Source organism: Babesia bovis (assembly GCF_000165395.2).
Source record: "Babesia bovis T2Bo chromosome 4 map unlocalized Chr4_1, whole genome shotgun sequence".
Taxonomy (NCBI): Eukaryota; Apicomplexa; class Aconoidasida; order Piroplasmida; family Babesiidae; genus Babesia; species Babesia bovis.
Window position 1 is genome coordinate 1,332,807 of NW_026261571.1, and position 19,009 is coordinate 1,351,815.

General features: G+C 39.7%; 8 protein-coding genes across 8 annotated transcripts; 2 read left to right on the forward strand and 6 right to left on the reverse strand.

The window, feature by feature from the left end:
• Positions 1-634: 634 nt before the first annotated feature.
• On the reverse strand, positions 635-1,618 carry BBOV_IV009980 (putative ribosomal protein S16). Its single transcript, XM_001610870.2, has 2 exons — positions 1,310-1,618; positions 635-1,240 (listed from the first exon to the last, which is right to left on the reverse strand). Exons 1-2 carry the CDS (start codon positions 1,389-1,391, stop codon positions 690-692), a joined length of 633 nt encoding a protein of 210 aa, XP_001610920.1. The 5' UTR covers positions 1,392-1,618; the 3' UTR covers positions 635-689.
• Positions 1,619-1,768: 150 nt separating this feature from the next.
• On the reverse strand, positions 1,769-4,178 carry BBOV_IV009990 (GC-rich sequence DNA-binding factor-like family protein). Its single transcript, XM_001610871.2, has one exon. The coding sequence runs from the start codon at positions 4,147-4,149 to the stop codon at positions 1,816-1,818; it is 2,334 nt and encodes a 777-aa protein (XP_001610921.1). The 5' UTR covers positions 4,150-4,178; the 3' UTR covers positions 1,769-1,815.
• Positions 4,179-4,296: 118 nt separating this feature from the next.
• On the forward strand, positions 4,297-5,365 carry BBOV_IV010000 (uncharacterized protein). Its single transcript, XM_001610872.2, has 3 exons — positions 4,297-4,412; positions 4,496-5,089; positions 5,126-5,365. Exons 1-3 carry the CDS (start codon positions 4,338-4,340, stop codon positions 5,204-5,206), a joined length of 750 nt encoding a protein of 249 aa, XP_001610922.1. The 5' UTR covers positions 4,297-4,337; the 3' UTR covers positions 5,207-5,365.
• BBOV_IV010010 (putative integral membrane protein) lies at positions 5,176-6,762 on the reverse strand. The gene is made up of 2 exons (XM_001610873.2): positions 5,371-6,762; positions 5,176-5,334 (listed from the first exon to the last, which is right to left on the reverse strand). The coding sequence occupies exons 1-2, from the start codon at positions 6,618-6,620 to the stop codon at positions 5,211-5,213; spliced, it is 1,374 nt and encodes a 457-aa protein (XP_001610923.2). The 5' UTR covers positions 6,621-6,762; the 3' UTR covers positions 5,176-5,210.
• A 315-nt stretch (positions 6,763-7,077) lies between these two features.
• BBOV_IV010020 (HAD ATPase P-type IC family protein) lies at positions 7,078-11,045 on the forward strand. Its single transcript, XM_001610874.2, has one exon. It carries the CDS (start codon positions 7,225-7,227, stop codon positions 11,008-11,010), a length of 3,786 nt encoding a protein of 1,261 aa, XP_001610924.1. The 5' UTR covers positions 7,078-7,224; the 3' UTR covers positions 11,011-11,045.
• On the reverse strand, positions 11,034-11,972 carry BBOV_IV010030 (polyubiquitin family protein). The gene is made up of 2 exons (XM_001610875.2): positions 11,769-11,972; positions 11,034-11,730 (listed from the first exon to the last, which is right to left on the reverse strand). Exons 1-2 carry the CDS (start codon positions 11,794-11,796, stop codon positions 11,057-11,059), a joined length of 702 nt encoding a protein of 233 aa, XP_001610925.1. The 5' UTR covers positions 11,797-11,972; the 3' UTR covers positions 11,034-11,056.
• A 525-nt stretch (positions 11,973-12,497) lies between these two features.
• BBOV_IV010040 (DNA replication licensing factor MCM2/3/5 family protein) lies at positions 12,498-15,005 on the reverse strand. Its single transcript, XM_001610876.2, has 4 exons — positions 14,566-15,005; positions 14,377-14,531; positions 12,632-14,341; positions 12,498-12,596 (listed from the first exon to the last, which is right to left on the reverse strand). The coding sequence occupies exons 1-4, from the start codon at positions 14,956-14,958 to the stop codon at positions 12,521-12,523; spliced, it is 2,334 nt and encodes a 777-aa protein (XP_001610926.1). The 5' UTR covers positions 14,959-15,005; the 3' UTR covers positions 12,498-12,520.
• Positions 15,006-15,048: 43 nt separating this feature from the next.
• BBOV_IV010050 (vin containing amine oxidoreductase family protein) lies at positions 15,049-18,988 on the reverse strand. The gene has a single exon (XM_001610877.2). The coding sequence runs from the start codon at positions 18,933-18,935 to the stop codon at positions 15,108-15,110; it is 3,828 nt and encodes a 1,275-aa protein (XP_001610927.1). The 5' UTR covers positions 18,936-18,988; the 3' UTR covers positions 15,049-15,107.
• Between the last annotated feature and the right edge of the window lie 21 nt (positions 18,989-19,009).

A 19,009-nucleotide genomic window follows, 5' to 3' on the forward strand; every position in this document is an offset into this window, starting at 1 on the left:
TAACAATGAATTAATCTTAAATAAGAGAGTAAAATGAATTCACAACTCAAAGTTATTTAATGAATAAATCGACGAATATGTTTATCGAATTTTTATCGTGACAAATATTCCCACACAAAAGTAATTAATGAATGTGACTACAATGTTACATTTTATTAAGTGTCTCATATTTATCTGGCCTCAGTCTATCAATAACTCATAAAAGGAATAATAATCTTTTTAGGTTACATCTTTTTGATCAATATAACGTAGTAGGGTTTTTACCTTTCCACATGAAGATGAGAATGCATTTAGTTAACCATTTCGTAAAGTTCGAAAATGCATATTCTGATATGGTTAATAGAATGAATATTGCATATAATGGTATACAAGTAAGGAAAGCTGAAATGCTGTTAAAAATACATATATTGTCTACGATTATTAGAAAGTACATTGTTAATTGATTTACGTATTAATTTTTTCATTCTATGCTATACAATGTAAAAATGGTAAAACGTATATGCAGCCAATATAATTCTAGTCATTGTTTTCATGAGACAGGCTATAATGGCAAAAAGTGCAAAAATGAGGAAATGTAATTATAGGGTTGAGATTATATTGTATAATGTTTACAAACGCATACACAAAATGTTAAAAACAATACTTAAAACATTGACATCAATACGTTTTCAATGTTTATATTGACAGATCTACCTCACAATACGGCGGATTACGCCACTCCCTGTTGGGGCATAATCAACCTCCAAAGGATCGGTTTCTACAGGGGTTCTCATTTGTTCACGCATTTCAGGTGGATACATAGCTTGTGCGACTGTTCTTGCAGGACATTCTTCTGGCTCGGGTGGTTCAGGTTTAGCTGAAGGATCAACATAATATGGTTGATCTGTACTCATAAATGCATTTACCTGATCAAAATGCATTTGTGCACGACGCTCAGCTATTTGCGATAATAAGTGATAGTGTCCTTTTGTTCTTAAGCCAAATTTGGGAGGTGGAGTTGGAATCAGATTAGCGTGAGCGAGAGCAACTTGTACAGGAATACCCATTTCACATCCTACACCCAACCAAAATTTAATACGACTAAATCGTAATCTAATTTCGCATAAACTATCATGTGGTTCATCAATAGCCGATGGTATTGGATTTAACGGACGACGTTGCAAACTGCCGAGAACCTCCATATGTTTTCCATCTCGCGGATCACGTTGATTTGCAACCACCAACTTTAAAAAACGTCTGCCTGAAAAGTATTTATTATCAGTAAATGTAATATTACACAAATACATAAATATACAGTCTAAATACATACCACGAATACCCATAACCTGGAATCTTAGCCTTGGTGGTCCTCGAGCCTTTGAGTAATAAGGAAGAAACATTGGACGGACCATTTTCCTTACATATTTAATCAAGTTAAAACAATAAAGCTATGTAACATACGCGGTACATCGACACCAATGAAGTACCGTTAAACTATATCAATTAACAGAAATTGTACGTGTTATAAATTAACCTATTCAAAGCCATTGATAAGCCTACATTTTATTAAATGAAGGGAATCATATAAATGTGCAGTCTATGGCAATATTACTTTGTCATAACTTCATCATTTTCTAATGAAACAAAATGTGTAATGTGCCTTCTTCAGTATATATAACAGCGCTTTTTAACAAGATATCATATGCCATTTTTAGGATTACGTATGTTTATGTACTAAATTTACATATTACTACATTTATAATACTAGGAATCAGAGTTCGGTATATTCCATCTAATGATGGCGTAACATTTTTGAATGCCATCGTGAATCCATTGCTACATTGCGTGTTTAATGAGCGTGTCGATTGATATTTCGACCGCATTATTACCATTGAATAGCATAAGATGGTCGCCATTGAAATAAATCGAAGCATTTCCATACATATACACTTGAAATCCTTCGTAAGTTAATCCATTTCGTTTTAATAATGTAATGCCATGGGTTGCTCCTAACGCTTCCACTCTATTCTTAAGAGTCTCTTTAACCTTTTCCTTATAGTTGCTATCCTTACTATCAGTTTGTAGAGTATGTTTATTCAGTATATCTTGCGATGCTCGGTCCATACACATGAGCGCATTTTTGAAGTTTTTCTCCAGTGACGTACCTTTCAACATAGAGGGTGGAAATAACGACTTCCAACCATTGTACCATACGATTACTTCTTCGAATTCTACTGACGTCCTTGCCAGCCAGCTTCGTAATACATCAAACCATCTTAACATTATATCCTTAGAGAACACATCTGACAGACTTTCATTCCCCAAATAGTTGTGCCATAATATAGCCTTTTCTATTATAGATGTGTCTTGGCAGCGGGGATCGATGGTGACAGTTTTTAATGCTAGAACCAAACACGTCGAAATATGAGAGTTCAACTCCTCGACATTCTCTCTGCTCAGCAACACACTCCAAGCATTTAAAGATTCTAGACAACGTTGCACATCATTTACACTATCCTTAGAAATCATTTCTTTTGCTCCTTGTATAAACGTATGGATCAAGCTCTTTATCCTGTCATTTCCTAATACTTCTAGCCATGGATGAACTACTATATATGCGATGTGTATAGTTTGACGATTAGACATGAAATTCACCAATTTACTTGCTATTTTACTTCTAACCTTTTCTGTTAAATTGGATATAGAATTATTCCCCAAAATTGGCACACTGTTCCAAATATCATAAATTTGTAAGCCTCTGTCAGTTTCGGAAACATTCCAGTTATTCTCAAAATAGTCGACAATTAGAGGTTCAATGTAAGAAAAGATGAACGATTTGACTGTATCATACTCTTTTCTGGATATCATGAATTCATTAATGTGGGACAACAATATACAGCCATGATCCGGTTTCGACGAAATGTCCCATTTGTTGTAAAGCCTGGCCAGACAATATTCGACGTATTTACGTGTCACAATATCAACATTCAATAACGACATTAAGTCGGAATTTCTGTTTTCGTAATCTCGAATGTAACCAAACAGCTCTAATAATATATCGCAATAAGCCTTTTCATTACTGTCATCAACTATAGAATCCAATTTCTTGTCTATATTTTTACAACTTGCTAAGAAGTCGGATACAAGCATTCTTGATGTTTCTAGCTGTCGTTGCCTACTTATAATATCAGACTGTATACGTTTCATACATTCCTCTGCTTGTTGTAGGGAGTTCTGAGCATATTCCAGTTGATTGCGGTTACTTCTATCCATGCTAACGTTACACTTTAATTTATCTAATAATTCTTTGATTAACAAATCCAATGCTATCGTCAGATCGGAATCGCATGAACCATCGGCGACATGCGTATTAGAATCCCTTTTACGCCAAGCATTAGTATAAGATATATCTGTAACTTTAATATGGATAGATGCTTCTTGCATATCAGTTACAAGCTGTCTAGTGGCATTACTTATTTCACCTTGGTCTTGCAATCCTTTTTGTTTAGTTCGAAACTTCACTTCAATTGGTGCAACCACGCCTCTTCCATCTTTTCCTAACCCACCGCCTCTATAGCCCATTTTTTGTATCATCTGAAGCCCTTTTCCATACATCTTGTTCATGTCTTCACGCTTAATACCAATGTCTGGGTTATATGCAATATCTGATTTCCGAAATTTTGATTGTAAACTATCTGTATGGCCATTATCTTTTGTTGATATACCCGAGAATCTCGTCCCATCTTCTGTTGTAAGATGATCCGACGTATACATTTTAGTGTAATGTTGATGATCCTCTGTTAACAAATCATCTATTACATCTGAGTCTGATCCAAAATCCTCATCCATGTCAGACATATTATTATCAGCAGTTAAAGGCATAGATTCATTCCATGAACCTCGAAATCGGGATTTGTTTAATTTTTCCTTCTTTTTAGTTTCCGGAATTAACATACCACCCTTTACGAATTGTGTTGTATCACTAGGACGTCGTACGTCTTCATCAGAAGAAGATTCATAACCTCCTTCATTGATGAAAGACATGGTAGTTCTATGTGATGAGTCATCATCCGCATCACTTTCTGATTCTGACTCTCCAAATACTCCGTAAATAGTTCGCTTCCTATTCTTTTTTCGGGTACTGGCTTTAAAAGAAGCATCAGTAAACATCTTTACGATTATTAAGTTAAACAAATAAAAAATGAACAACTAATGAAATATTGTAAAATATTTTTCTGTAATATTATGAAAAATTTTAAACGCAAGCTTACATAACAACCTTGGTAGTGGAAGCACAACATTGATAAATATATTATTTCAGAATAGTATCATATTTAGATACATTTGATTATACAATAATGGCATTTAAATTTAGTGTTAAGTCTGCGCTCGCGGCAGTTCTCTGCGCTCTATTCAGCTTGAAAATCGTAAAGGTGTGTTTCCGTGGTTGTCTATCTTATATTACATAAGACACATCAATGTGTTTATATTTTTATCACATTCTAACATTATATAGGCCATCAATGTCAACATTGTTCTAGATGGAGCCGTTTATGAACGATCTGTTACGGGAGATCTCTGTAGCGTAATTGCTGCAGCTGATTCTGCCATAGTTAAAAGTACATTACCCTTTAGTTCAATTGATGTCATTCCTGAACATTGGGTGCTTTATATTAACGGTGTATCTTTACCTGTCACACAATGCGAAGCTAATGACGCTCTCCTCCAGCCTTTGGGATTAAAAGACAATGACTTCATTTATTTATTCCGAAGTGAATATGCCTACCAGGATCCTATTTATGCAGCAGAATACGTGAAAACATTCTCGAAGAGCTTTGGAGATCGCATTAAGCCACCGAAGAAATCTGCCGAAGCTACCAAAAAGCTATCGAAGAAACGTGCTGAATCGAAGAAAAGTAAGAATGTTTCCGATGATTCCAAGGAGTTGGTTGCATTGATTAGTGTTCTGGCGAAGACATTTTTATCGAACACATTATCTAGTGCATTTGCAATGGATAAGCCATCTTCTAGCACCGCAGTAAAGTCTAGTGAGGTAACTACACCAGAGATTGCTGACAAGCCGGAGGGTTGGAACGTCGATATGCTTGCGGTATGTTTATATGATCTGTGTTGTTATATATCATAGGACATTGTTAGTTCACTAAGTACGGTACAAGCTACTCCAGCTCAGTCAGATGTAAAGCCAATTGTTAAAGATGACTTGTGAAATACTACACATCTATATTTACGCTAAGTCCTAGGTTCCCTGGAAGTACGCCGCATGTAAAGCCATAAGGTCCTAGTAGTCGTGAGCTCTCGTCTGGCACACAACTAATCTGAACGTTACCTTTACCCCTGATACAAATTTAGACTTAACATTGGTGAATTTACCTTTGATAGGAACCAGTAACGTTTAAATTAGTGTTTGGCATTCGGTATGAAAATCCATAGCTGATAGGTGAATAATTTTGCGATTGCATACCAAGTTGTTTTTGGCAAATATCAATTTGTTGTTGTTGCGATGATATCACCTTCATCAGGTTGTCCTTTTTCGTAGTAACAGCAAGTTGTTTCTGCAGAGATTCCTTGGCACACTGGTGAAGCTTGGACAGTAACATTCTAAATTCCTCTACATCGTTATTAGCGTTCCAGTTAGATATCCGTTGTGAAAATTCATCGAGTAAATGTGGATCGACTTTCTCGTTAATCAATACGTTAATGGAATCTTTAAGTCGTGAGTCTGCGTTAGCTACATAACGAAGGAAATCCTTAATACTTTCCTTTCCTTTACGTAAGTGTTTGAAACATTTTGGTACTATATTATTAGCAGTTAGATTGAATTCATTATGTAATCGTTTTATAAACTGCTCGTCAGTGAGTTGCAAAACAGAATCCTTGTTATTAGCGAACATTTTTGACACAAAGGATAACTTGTATGAATTCACTATATCCTTAAATTGTTTATGCATATAACTCTCCAATGACAATAATAATTTGACCAAATTGCTTAACCGCACTTCTTGTTCTTCTTTGCTTACCCGATTGGTGCCTTTAAAGAAAAACCATGTATTATCTCCATGTATATTATTCATCGTTAAAGCTAAATATTTCCCAACAGTAGCAATCATAGCGTTTTCTAACACAATAAGTGATATATTTATATCACTGATATGCACATCATTCATTCCTTCCTTATCATCACGTCCTAACACTGCATTCTGCTGCAACAATGTTTCAAATGCCTTTAATAACAATCTACGTGCATCACGGCATCTGGAAGAATAATCATTTTGATCCAAAGTGATTAACTCTGAACCGACCAATGAATCGAGCAAATCACCAATATATTCCAGTGATACTATCCGTTTGTGATCTGCGGTATTACTGTCATTCCTTCCTCGATGTGATTTTTGAAACTCAGAATTTACAACGTGTGCCAAACTATATTGCAAATTATTTAGCTTTCTGTGGAAAGCAGGATGTACTACGCTGTCTACTTCTTGAAAGCCGCGTGAATAATGACAATTTATGTTTACAGATCTACATTGCGATATACAAAACACTGTAAATATGGACATTAATGACAACAGAAAAATACACGGCGTTATAACGCGTTTATAAAGATCAAATACATAAACCATAGTATTAGCACACCGGTGCGTGATATAACATCAAGCTAGTTATATAATAATAATAGACAATACTGAATCAGCTAGTGGAATATAGAACATAGTTAAATTTTTTATTTCTATTCCCGTTGTTGTCTCATTTTATGTTACGATCAGATTCCCCTCATGGTTATTAGTGGTGTGCCATAAGTACTGGCGATATTAAAGCGGATAACGCTTATTAATCATTACACACACGGTAAAAGTCAACGTAACACACATATACACATCTATTTAGAGTATTAAAACAAATTGTGAGATTATTTTTTCCAAGCAAAACTCTCGCTGATGTGCACCCGCACATGCACCCATATGATGCCTTTATTTCTAGACACTTCACGTTTACTTGTTTATATATTTTCATATTTCCGTCAATTAACGTTTCATAGAGTTAGCGTGATATTGGTATTTGAAATTACATCATAATTCTATGTTATCATATTGACTGGAGTGTTTGATCATTGTCTACCCTGTTTTCTCAATACTGAGTAGGCGTGTTCTTAAAAACTAGGTGTGTACTAAAATTCAACGTACACACCTTATAGGACGATAATAGACGGACACGGGTGTTGACAAAATGGCTAACACACCCGAGAAAGTTGACACAAGCAGGCAAAATGACGGTAAGCACTCTATTGAGATGAAAAACGTCGGTGACGATGGCAATTCTACGCCAATTCCTCATCGTCGTTCTCAACAGTCGGTGCTTAACAGCATTGGCCGTGCCTTATCCAAGACTATTGTTGGTACATCCATTACCAGTTTTGCCGACAATGTCGAATCTGAAGTGGCAACTAGGTTGTCCAAGAACTTGATGAACGCTGAAGACTTCATTGAAGTTGCTCGTATGCGTGACAGTTTGGCTGTTGAAAAGGCCAAGGTGAAGGCCCATGAAAAAAGCATTGCTGCTGGCAAATCACGTTATGCATCTGTTCCAGTGGAAGAGATCATGGAAGAATTTGGTGTTCAAGATCTTTCTCAAGGTTTAACTGACGCCCAGTGTGAGCTGAACTGCGGTCTCTACGGTAAAAATGTGCTAGAGACTTGCCACAAGCCACCACTATGGCGCATTTACCTTGGTCAATTCTGCAATTTCGTTGTTTTGCTACTTATTGCTGCTGCTATTGGTAGTATGGCACTCGGTAACATTGTAGAAGGAGCTTTCATTATTGTCATTACCAACATCAACGCTGGTATGGCCACATACATGGAAAAGTCTGCTGCTGATGCTCTTGAGAAGCTTGCTGAAATTTCAGCCCCTACCACCACTGTTATTCGTAATGGTGAGGAAATTGAAATTGACTCTAAGGATGTTGTTTGTGGTGATATTGTTATCCTTAACATGGGTGACACTGTTCCCGCTGATGTTAGGATTGTTGAGGTTAAGGAGATCAAACTTAACGAGGCCCTTCTTACTGGTGAATCTGAACCGGTTAAGAAGCACTTGGTAGCTGATGATTTGAATGCTCCATTTGCTACCAACATGTGTTTCGCTTCTACATCTGTTGTATGTGGTTCCGCTAAGGGTATTGTTGTTACCACCGGTATGCAAACCCAGGTGGGACACATTGCCACTCAACTGAAATCAGCTTTATCAGGTAGTGATGTGACTCCGCTGCAAAGCAGCCTTAACAGCCTTGGTGGTATTATTGGTATCATTTCAATTTTCGTTTTGATTACCATTATTGTTGTTGCCATTGTTACCAAATATGAAGACCCAACCCGTCCAGACACAAACCGTGTATTGGCTATTGTCCTCCTCGCTGTTGGTTTCGCCGTTTCTGCTATTCCTGAAGGTTTGCCTATGGTTGTTACCATTTCCCTATCATTGGGTGCCAAGGATATGGCTGACCGCAATGCTAACATTAGGAAGCTTCCTGCTGTTGAGACATTGGGTTGCTGCTCCATTATTTGCAGTGACAAGACTGGTACTTTGACTGAGGGTAAGATGACTTCCATCTCTGCTATGATTTTCCACAATGAAGATGACGGTTGGAAGGCCTCTGAGCTTCAGTTCTACCCTACTATGGGTTTCAACCCATATGGTGGTGTCTTCAAACCTGAGCATCTCACAGATGATTTCAAGGCTGAACTCCAAAAGCAGACTCATGCTGCTGCCTCCTTTGACAATGTAACGAACAATGTCTGTGCTAAGGGCAACACTTCATCTGACTCCAAGCAAATCAGAGCCTGTATGCTTTCTGCTTACCTCAACTCTAACTCAACTCGCGTTGAGCAAGACGAGGCTTCAAAGGCTTGGGTTGCAATGGGTAACATGACTGAGTGTCCTATCATTGTAGCTTCTGCCAAATGTGGTATCGGTTCTACTATTAACAAATCTGATGCTACCTATGACGATCACCCAATGCTCAAGGACCTTGAGGTGCCATTCAACTCTGGAAGAAAGATGATGGTTACGATTCACAAACTGAAGACTGAAAACATGTTCGGTGATTTGAATTTGACTAATGGTTTCAAGACCTACACCCATGTTGCTACCATTAAGGGTGCCCCTGATATGTTGTTCAAATACCGCATCGTTACTGTCAAGAGGAACGGTGAGGAATGCGTCATTGACTGGGCTTCGGGTGACATTGAGAACAACGAGACTCTGTTGAATGTTATGAAGAAGGCCAACAACGATTTGAGTAGCAGGGCTCTTAGGGTGTTGTTGGTTGGTATGTTCCCTCTTACCGCTGAAGACATCACTGCTCTGGAGGGTTGTGAGGACTCTGACAGTAGGCTCAACTGGTTGTTGAATGGACATGAACATGGCTCATCACCCTTGGTTTTGCTTGGTTTCATTGGTAACCTTGATCCACCAAGATTCGGTGTTAAGGAAGCTGTTGCCACTTGTGGTAAGGCTGGTGTTCGTGTTGTTATGATTACTGGTGACCAGAAGCCCACCGCTACTGCCATTGGTAAGGACATTGGTTTGTTCAACCAGTTCGATTACCTTGGTGACGAAAACTCCGGTGTCATTGAGTGTAGCCAGATGCACATTAACAACGACCACTTCCGCGAGTATCTTCCCGACGGTGTCATTGACTCCTTTACTTCGCGTGTCTCAGTGTTCTGCCGTGCTCAACCTGAGGACAAGGTTGTTATTGTCAAATCATTGAAGAGGCAGGGTTACCTGACTGCCATGACTGGTGATGGTGTTAACGATGCTCCAGCTCTTAAGACTGCCGATATTGGTGTTGCTATGGGTATCAACGGTACTGATGTTGCCAAGGGTGCTGCTGATATGGTTCTTCTTGATGACAACTTCTGTACCATTGTTAACTCCATTGAGTCTGGTCGTACCATCTACGCCAACATCCAGAAGTTCGTTTCATTCTTACTGGGTACTAACATTGGTGAGATCTTCTACCTCACTACTGCTATTCTCATGAAGACTCTGCCACCAGTTGAGGCCCTGCAGATTCTGTTCTTGAACTTCGTTACCGATGGTTGCCCTGCTGTAGCTCTTTCCCGTGAGCCACCAGAGGATGATGTGTTAACCACTAAACCTAGGGATCCTGGTCAGCCGATTATGACTCGCAACTGGTGGTTATATGGTAATATCCCTCACACCATTTTCCAGGGTATCTTCGTCATTGGTAGCATTCTCACTGCTCTATACATTTCCACTGGTGTGATTTTCGTAAAGGATATTCACGAACAGTGCAAATATGTTGAGCTTGCAAATGGTGCTGGTACTAAGTATAGGTACACCTACTTCTGCAAGTCGTACGAATACCGTGTGGAATCTTCATATGTTGGATGGGTAACTAACATTGATTACTACGATCCAGAAGATAAGAAAATGAAAACGGTACTCGGTGCGGCGAAAGGAATGATTGATACTTTGAAGCCTAATAGCGAGGAGCTTATACCTCAGGTTAAAGATCGTCTTAAGGATTTAGCAGAAACAATTAAAAAGGGTGATTTCACAGATAAGGTGGAACTCGATGCCAATGGATGGATAAAGCCTAAGGACACTCAAGTTGTTTCAAACGGTAAAACGCCAATTGGAGCTGGTGAATATGGTTACTTCGATATTACTGCTAGGAAAACAACTCAGGCACGTACAATGTCTTTCATCACCGCTGTATGGTGTGAAATGCTTCGTGCCTACACTGTACGTAGCTGGGACTACTTCTTCAACGTATTCAACCGTAATCCATGGATGCACATAGCTTGCGGTATTTCGGCTACTGCTACCTTCATTGCAACAATATTGCCAAACTTCAGCAAGATTATGCATCTTGTATCCCTTGCTTGGTGGCAATACCTTATTGCCATTGGTTTTGCTATGATGACCCTCGTCCTTGACGAAGGTATTTCCAAGGTATTGTACTGGCGTTATGCCGAAAAGTAAACACACTATTATTATAATTAATATGTTGAATAATTAGGTGCATTAATTATATTTCAATCACCTTGCCACCCCTCAAACGTAAAACTAGGTGGAGAGTACTCTCCTTCTGGATGTTGTAGTCAGACAACGTACGACCATCTTCCAACTGCTTACCAGCAAAGATCAAACGCTGCTGGTCTGGGGGAATACCCTCCTTGTCCTGGATCTTTGCCTTGACGTTTTCGATAGTGTCGCTGGGCTCCACCTCCAAGGTGATGGTCTTACCAGTAAGAGTCTTGACAAAAATTTGCATACCACCCCTCAAACGCAAAACTAGGTGGAGAGTACTCTCCTTCTGGATGTTGTAGTCAGACAACGTACGACCATCTTCCAACTGCTTACCAGCAAAGATCAAACGCTGCTGGTCTGGGGGAATACCCTCCTTGTCCTGGATCTTTGCCTTGACGTTTTCGATAGTGTCGCTGGGCTCCACCTCCAAGGTGATGGTCTTACCAGTAAGAGTCTTGACAAAAATTTGCATACCACCCCTCAAACGCAAAACTAGGTGGAGAGTGCTCTCCTTCTGGATGTTGTAGTCAGACAACGTACGACCATCTTCCAACTGCTTACCAGCAAAGATCAAACGCTGCTGGTCTGGGGGAATACCCTCCTTGTCCTGGATCTTTGCCTTGACGTTTTCGATAGTGTCGCTGGGCTCCACCTCCAAGGTGATGGTCTTACCTGCACGAATCATGAAATGTGTAACTATAAAAACATACCAGTGAGTGTTTTCACAAAAATCTGCATTGTGAATAGTATTTAATCTGAAAATTCGATTATAGATGGCGGTCACACGGTGAGGTGTCCACTTCTATGTGCCGAGAAAATAGTGAAGTTAAGCGCCGCCAACGCAGTAAAATTATTAGAAAGACAATATATACCGTTCGAGATGAGTGAAAGTAGAACCGATTTCGTGATATAATTCTATTTGTGGGCTAGCATAACCGGTGTCAACTGCCGCTGAAGTGGCACCAACTAATGGGGCCAACCATGCACCATGGCAATGGAATCTTTTTATTTTAAAGCCTTTCCCTGAATCCTAATGTATTATTTGTGTCGAATTCAAAATATTAACAGCCTAAACTTCGGTTGCAAACGATACAGTGGTCGTAGACCAATTGTATACGTTACAACGTCACCTCAGGTGACACTTCGAAGGCGTACACATGTGGAACAACTGTGATTTATGCAACCCATGGGCAGATGCTGAGATTGATATTAAGTGTATAGTTGTGTTTTCATCATGTAATATCATTTAATTTGATGTTTATCTGTAATTCGGCCGTTGTTTGACTTCTCGTTGGTAACCAATATTTATTCAAAAAGGACGTTGTCTATTGACCATGAAATGTATACATTTCTAAACGATGTTGTATAGCATTTTATAATTGAACGACAACATGTTTAACATTGTCTCAGCACTTACACACAGATGACAATTAGTATTACGATAGTTTTTATTTTGGCAGTTTCAAGCCATGACTCTACGAAGCGACAGATCGCCACGTTCTTGAATAGTACCTCGTTTGATGAGAATGGCAAGTGCCCTGTATCAAAATGATTTGAACAATACACGACCTACTTTGAAATGTATTGAAGAGCAAATCCACGATTCTCTAGGTCGCGAATTAAGTATCGTCGGGATAACCTATGTCCGTTTGGAAGACGGTGAAGTATGTAATCTTCCACTTGTTTAACCATTAGTTGCTCATGCTGGCTCATTACTTCAACTGCCAAGCTCTGTTTCATGGTCTCGCCAGTGGCAACCATGAACAACTCGATTGCCATTTGTATATGCTTTTCCGTTGATATGGGCGACAGCTCCATACGGGCAAAACTTTCAGCAATCCTAACCAATGACTCCAGTTGACGCAATGTTATTGGTATCTTTTTGGTAGCATTACGTTTGTCCTCACGGTATTCCCTACGCTTTTGTACATAAAAATTACGAAGTGTATCTTTAGCGTCGCTGCTAAGCATAGGTGAAACGGCTTGCTTAGCATACTGAATCAACCTCCTGAGTTTCATCATTGGAATAGGGCAGATTTCCGTCTGACTTTGATTGGCGTGAAGAGATAAAATGTGTTTGCATAATGTACTGTCCCTTCGTACATTCTCTTTATCACGTAATAGGAATATTAAATCAAAACGTGACAGAATAGTAGTCTTGAACTCATGCTGCTCGGAAGTGTCGGTATCGTCTGAATAAGAACCAAATGTTGGATTCGCTGCTGCTATTACAGCACAACGAGTATTCAGCATAGTAGTAATACCGGCCTTAGATATTGATATAGTCTGTTGTTCCATAGCTTCGTGGATAGCAACAGCATCATCTTCACGCATTTTGTCGAATTCATCAATGCATACCACACCACCATCGGCCAGAACCATGGCACCGCCTTCTAACGAAAAAACGCCCATTTTGTCACGAACAACTGCAGCAGTTAAACCGGCTGCACTGCTACCTTTGCCTGATGTATATACCGATATTGGTGCAACGTGGTCAACAAACTTTAAAATTTGTGACTTGGCGACCGAAGGGTCACCTAACATTAGAATGTTAATATCACCACGAACGCGGTTGTCCTTACCAACTTCCTTCCGACTACCACCAAACAATGCACAAGCAACTGCTTTTTTCACGTTTTCCATTCCATAGATTGCTGGTGCTATTGATCGGAATATCTTGTCGTGTATATCAGGTTGGGTAGCCAATAGCACCAAGTCATTAGTCTCTTCAAGGTCAAATGAAATCGCTTCTCCCTTGCCTTGAGTTAGCTTCTCTATACCTAGAACATGTAAATATGAACTGCCAATAGCAGTAGAATCATTTCCTCTAGCATTCACATTGTAATTGGTCAAAACGCCATGAACCATAACACGGTCACCAGGAATCATCTTATCACAGAGATACCTTGTCACATTCAATTGTAAATGACGTGGCATATCGCCAGTTGGCACATCCTCAGCCAATTCCTGAAGCTTTAATGTCTGGACGTCAACGAATTGGCACTCATTCGGGAGGACCACATAAGGGTTATGTGCATTAAAACAACCAAGCTGGTTCTCCATGTTAGCAGTTTCACTACCAGTAGCTTTCAATGTGGCCGCATAACGACATGTACGAGGAATCTGAGGTTTAGATATCCAAAGTGGCACATCAAGCTTCATTTTGTGCTCACAGTAACGGCATTGAATAGTCATAATCTTCATTTTATGTTGAGGGCGGTACGCCTGAACTACAATACCAGGTACGACTACGAAACGTTCTTGTTTTGCTGCCAATAAAGCCCTACAAAATCTTAATATCGAATTAAGAAACATTACCTAATGGGAGTAGGCCTGCAAAAGGTATTAAGTAGGTTAATCTGAATGAAATTAAATGACTCGTCCACTTCATCAAACTTGTGATGTAACTTGCAAACATCGAAACATGCCCTTTCAATAGTAGATAAATATATCAAGGGTCTCTCAGTAAGTACCTAATACATATGACTATGAAATAGACAAACATACTCGTACTAAGTCACCAGCATAAGAAGCAGGAAGAGCATTAGCGAAATCGACTTCGGCTATCGCCCCTTCCTTATTATTCATCTGTAAATTCTTAAGACGATGAGCAATTGAATCTTCATCGCGATTAGGGTTGTGTTCGACGATATTCTGAAATTGGAATAGGTCATCCAGCTTAACCTCAAGCAAATACTGGTTATTCTTGATATTCTCCAATAACATACGCTTAAGCTTACCCTGCTGCATAGAATCGGCAGAGTATGAGTTCAAGAATATACTGAAATAGGTGTACACGTTCTGTAAACTAGGAAGGCTAGATGGAATATTCAACACCTCGTCGGTGCCAGCAAGCCCACCATGGGAGCTATAGACAGCTCCTTCCTGTAAACCTAACATTGTTTAAAAGTATATAATGCAATATAAAAACTGCGTGACGCGCTATAAATACCGCAGCACACTAATACTTACAACGCATAGCGCGCAACTGTTAATTATACTGTCTCACATCATTATTCTCTACATTCATAAAATATTCGTTTTAATGGTCAATCTATTAGTTTTATTACACGACGCCGTAGAACTTCTAACCTCTCGCGAACCTTCCTGCAGTGGGTCATCAACGATTTGACACACATCCATTGACCACGACGACGCCAATATAGAGTGACAGCCTTGGGTACCTTCAAATGACCTAGAGGTACCTCTATACCGCGACAACATGGACATGTCCATGACAAGTTAGCATCTTTCACTGGCTCATCAAAACCAGTTGGCAGGCATTCAGCGTGCCAAATTTTAGTACATGAAGGTGAATCACACATGACAACCTCACCTCCAGACAAACATACATGGCAAACATAGTCATGTACAGTATCGTTCTTAGCCATGAAACTCCTCAGAATACTATTAGCGACTTCCCTGGTTTTGATGCTAAATGTATCTTCACCTTGTTGATCACCGTAATCAGGCAAAGCTTCCATAACCGATTCCGCAATCTTCAACGCTGAATCTAATGCATCATTCCACTGCTCATTGTCTCTCATTTCTTCAAGCGATGAAATTAACAAATCCAATGTTTCACGGTATTCACCGACAATTATAATCTCCTCACACATGAGATTGTATAGACGTTCCAGTATTGAAAACTCCGCATTGTATTGTTGTGACGATGCCTTGACCTCCGGGTTGTAGTCATCATCGCTTATACGTTCGTCGGTGCCATCAGTCAAATAATACCCGAAAACGTCAGGAGATGGTAAGGGCACCGACACACCTAAATACTTCTCCCTCTTCCTGGGATCAAGCAAACCTTCCAAAGATGGTGATTCATGAGAAATGGGATACGGATATGGCTTTTTAAGGCCGAGATGAGCAACGTCCTCCGCCGCCCTGACACCAGTGTCATAAGCACCATCAACACACTGATAATAACTGCTAGATAAATACTCGCCAGAAAATAAAACACGTGGGTCATCTACTGGGTAGGGACTCTTTAAGTGAATGATGTCGTCATCTACTGCATCGACGCCAGGGTACGAGTATGAACCCATTGAGTAAGGGTCACGATACCACCTAGTTACCATGGCGTCAACCGGATATGGCATATCATCTACGGCAATGCCAAAACTATTGCATAATACCTCTAAACATTGCCTTACAATCTCTGTATCGGTGAGTCCGTCCTTCCAAGTAGCACTGTAGGGGGGGAAGGAATGAGCCAAAATACAACCAGTCTTGCCGTATCTATCTAAATCCAAAAATTGAAATCGTGGATCCAAAGTATTCAGTTGTGATGATGTAGATTTCCAGAATATGTCATCGGGCTTGTATCTTAGAATAACTTTATTGTGGAAACCCATTTTATATCGTTGCAGAGCAGCACGCTTCAGTGGGTCCAATGGAGGGTTAAACAAAATTTGATTTGGATATTCCCTACGATCTTCATAGGGTGAAATCATGCTACTAGGAACGGTTACGATGACGTATTTTGAACGTATCGATTTAGAAGGTGCACTATTATTCCCAGATGACGTCACATGTACTGTAACGGGGTATTCGTGACCAGTGGTCACCTCAATTGTAGTGACATTAGATTTTAGATACACAAATGGCTCAACGCCTACGCTTATTTCATTAAGCAACCAATCCCAGCCGTCAATAACTAATTTGTCATTATCACTGCTAGGGTCAAAGCGCTTCTTCTTTATGGTTGTGTTCTCGTTAAAGTTGCCACTCACATACTCCACGTTGTAATCGTAATTGTTCTTTGTTAAATAGTTTCGTGAATCATCGAAGTCATTGTCTATATTAGGAAGACGACACATGGATATACATGTCTCACGCAGGTCGCTATTATAACCGGTACGGGATTGCAAAATTATGAATAACATATTCCACTCGTCTTCCGTTAAACTATTCGGTAGAATATTATTCTCCTTGAACACCTCAGAAATTGACTCAACATAAATATCCCATAATGATTTACGATAACCATCCGTATCTAACAGATAAGTTGTAGAATCACATGGTTTTTTTACGTTAATACGATTTGCGATATGATATGGTTCACGTTTCAAAATTCGCTCTAATAATGCTGAACCGCATAGGCGTTCGCTAGTATCTGATTCACTCTTCCCGGAGAGCAATTCCGTCGATGGGCGTTCCATGGATATACTAGATTGATTCACCGATGTATTGTTCTGGACAACTCCATGCTGGTTCTCCATCGTTGAGATTGCATTGTGCACATCATTGATGCAGTCCGGACTGATCTGTAATGTGGAGTCCATCGTCCTTTCATATTGTTCACTATTAGAGTTCCCTGACAATGTTGTATTGGCGCTTCTGTTATCAACCACATAATGGTTTGTAGGAGTGCATACAGATGCGTCACTATCACTCATCTTATTAACACTCTTGTTATTGATATCTCGAGGAATATTGTGTGAGTAGCTATACGATTCGTTATGCCAATTACCGTTATCAGCAGAGCTATTGTGTAACACATTACGGTATAATCCTTCACTTACATACCATTCTTTTCTTAATTGGTTGTCAGGGTGGGCATCGACTACAGTGTTCTTCATATGCTTTTTCATCAGTGCAACCTTACGTGCGGCACGCATCCTAACCTTTTCAGCAATCATATTCGACTTCATGACACTATCTATTTTTATTTGCTTACCTTCAAAATCTCCCCATCTTGTATAAATGGTACTTTCCCAATTGGCACCGCCAGCTACATCGGCAACGGTTGGGCGCAAAATGCTAGATAAACCAAGAAGTGACTTTATACTGCTTCGACGTGCACGCACATCCCTAGGAAAGTCAGAAGTTTCCTTCTTACCCTTCACCTGAATAGCGTTGCAACAGTGGAAATAGTTTGCACCAAGATCAATATTCACCTTAGGTAGATAAACACCGTCAACATACTTCGGCGGGAAAGATGTGGTACAAGCTCGACCACCAATGCGATCACGACCTTCTAATACAACTACATTAATACCACATGACACCAGGTAGCTAGCGGCAGCGAGACCAGATATACCCGCACCGACAACAACAACATCGGCCTCACGTGTAACAAGGTTATCGAATCTGCGATAAAACTTCTCATTCACAGGAGCATGAGGAAACTCACTGTGAATCACTTGGGTTATCCTGTCAACATCCCACTTCGATGCATTGAACAATATCTTTCGTTTTAATTCTTCGGTATCATTTTCTTCCGAGTCTTCCATAGGTATATCTGTGGGTGGTAAGTCTTTCACCGAATCATTTGAACAATCACTTGTACTTGGCAGTTGACTGCCGTATATTTTCGATATAATTTCATCAAATACAACCTTGGGAGCTTCCAACATATCTGAATCTGGTGCGTGAAAGACATCAACACTGTCATCTGGAGGTACCATGTTCAGCGATTTGAATAAATTGTTACGCCTTCTCCATAAGTCCATGAAAACGGTATTAACACGGCCATGTTTTATTATCGATGAATACTGATATGACGAAGATCTCGCATCATATTGCATATTAGAGCTAAGTATGCTTAATCTCTGCCTTGTCACATCTAGATCTAAATCCAAAATATCATTCTTGCTTATATGTATCACCACTTTCAACGTAGAACCTAGCTTATCCCATGTCAGTTTGAAAAAGCGGCACATAAAACGCTTCTGTAGTGCGTCTGCAATTTTTGAATAACGCTCATAGTCAGTTTGTTGAGTGGTCATTACATTACTTTCGCCATTATTAGGTTGATAAAACGACGAATCAGCAATAGAATCCAGCAGTTCATTCTGCTGGTCTAACGTCAGTGAGTGGTAAACAAAAGCCCAGCGAATAAAAGAGTGTTTTCGCTTCCTATCCATTGTAACGTTTTGTAATAGGCATTACAGATATTCAGCTTGATGTAAAGGAGATGTGGGCCATCATGCATCCAATG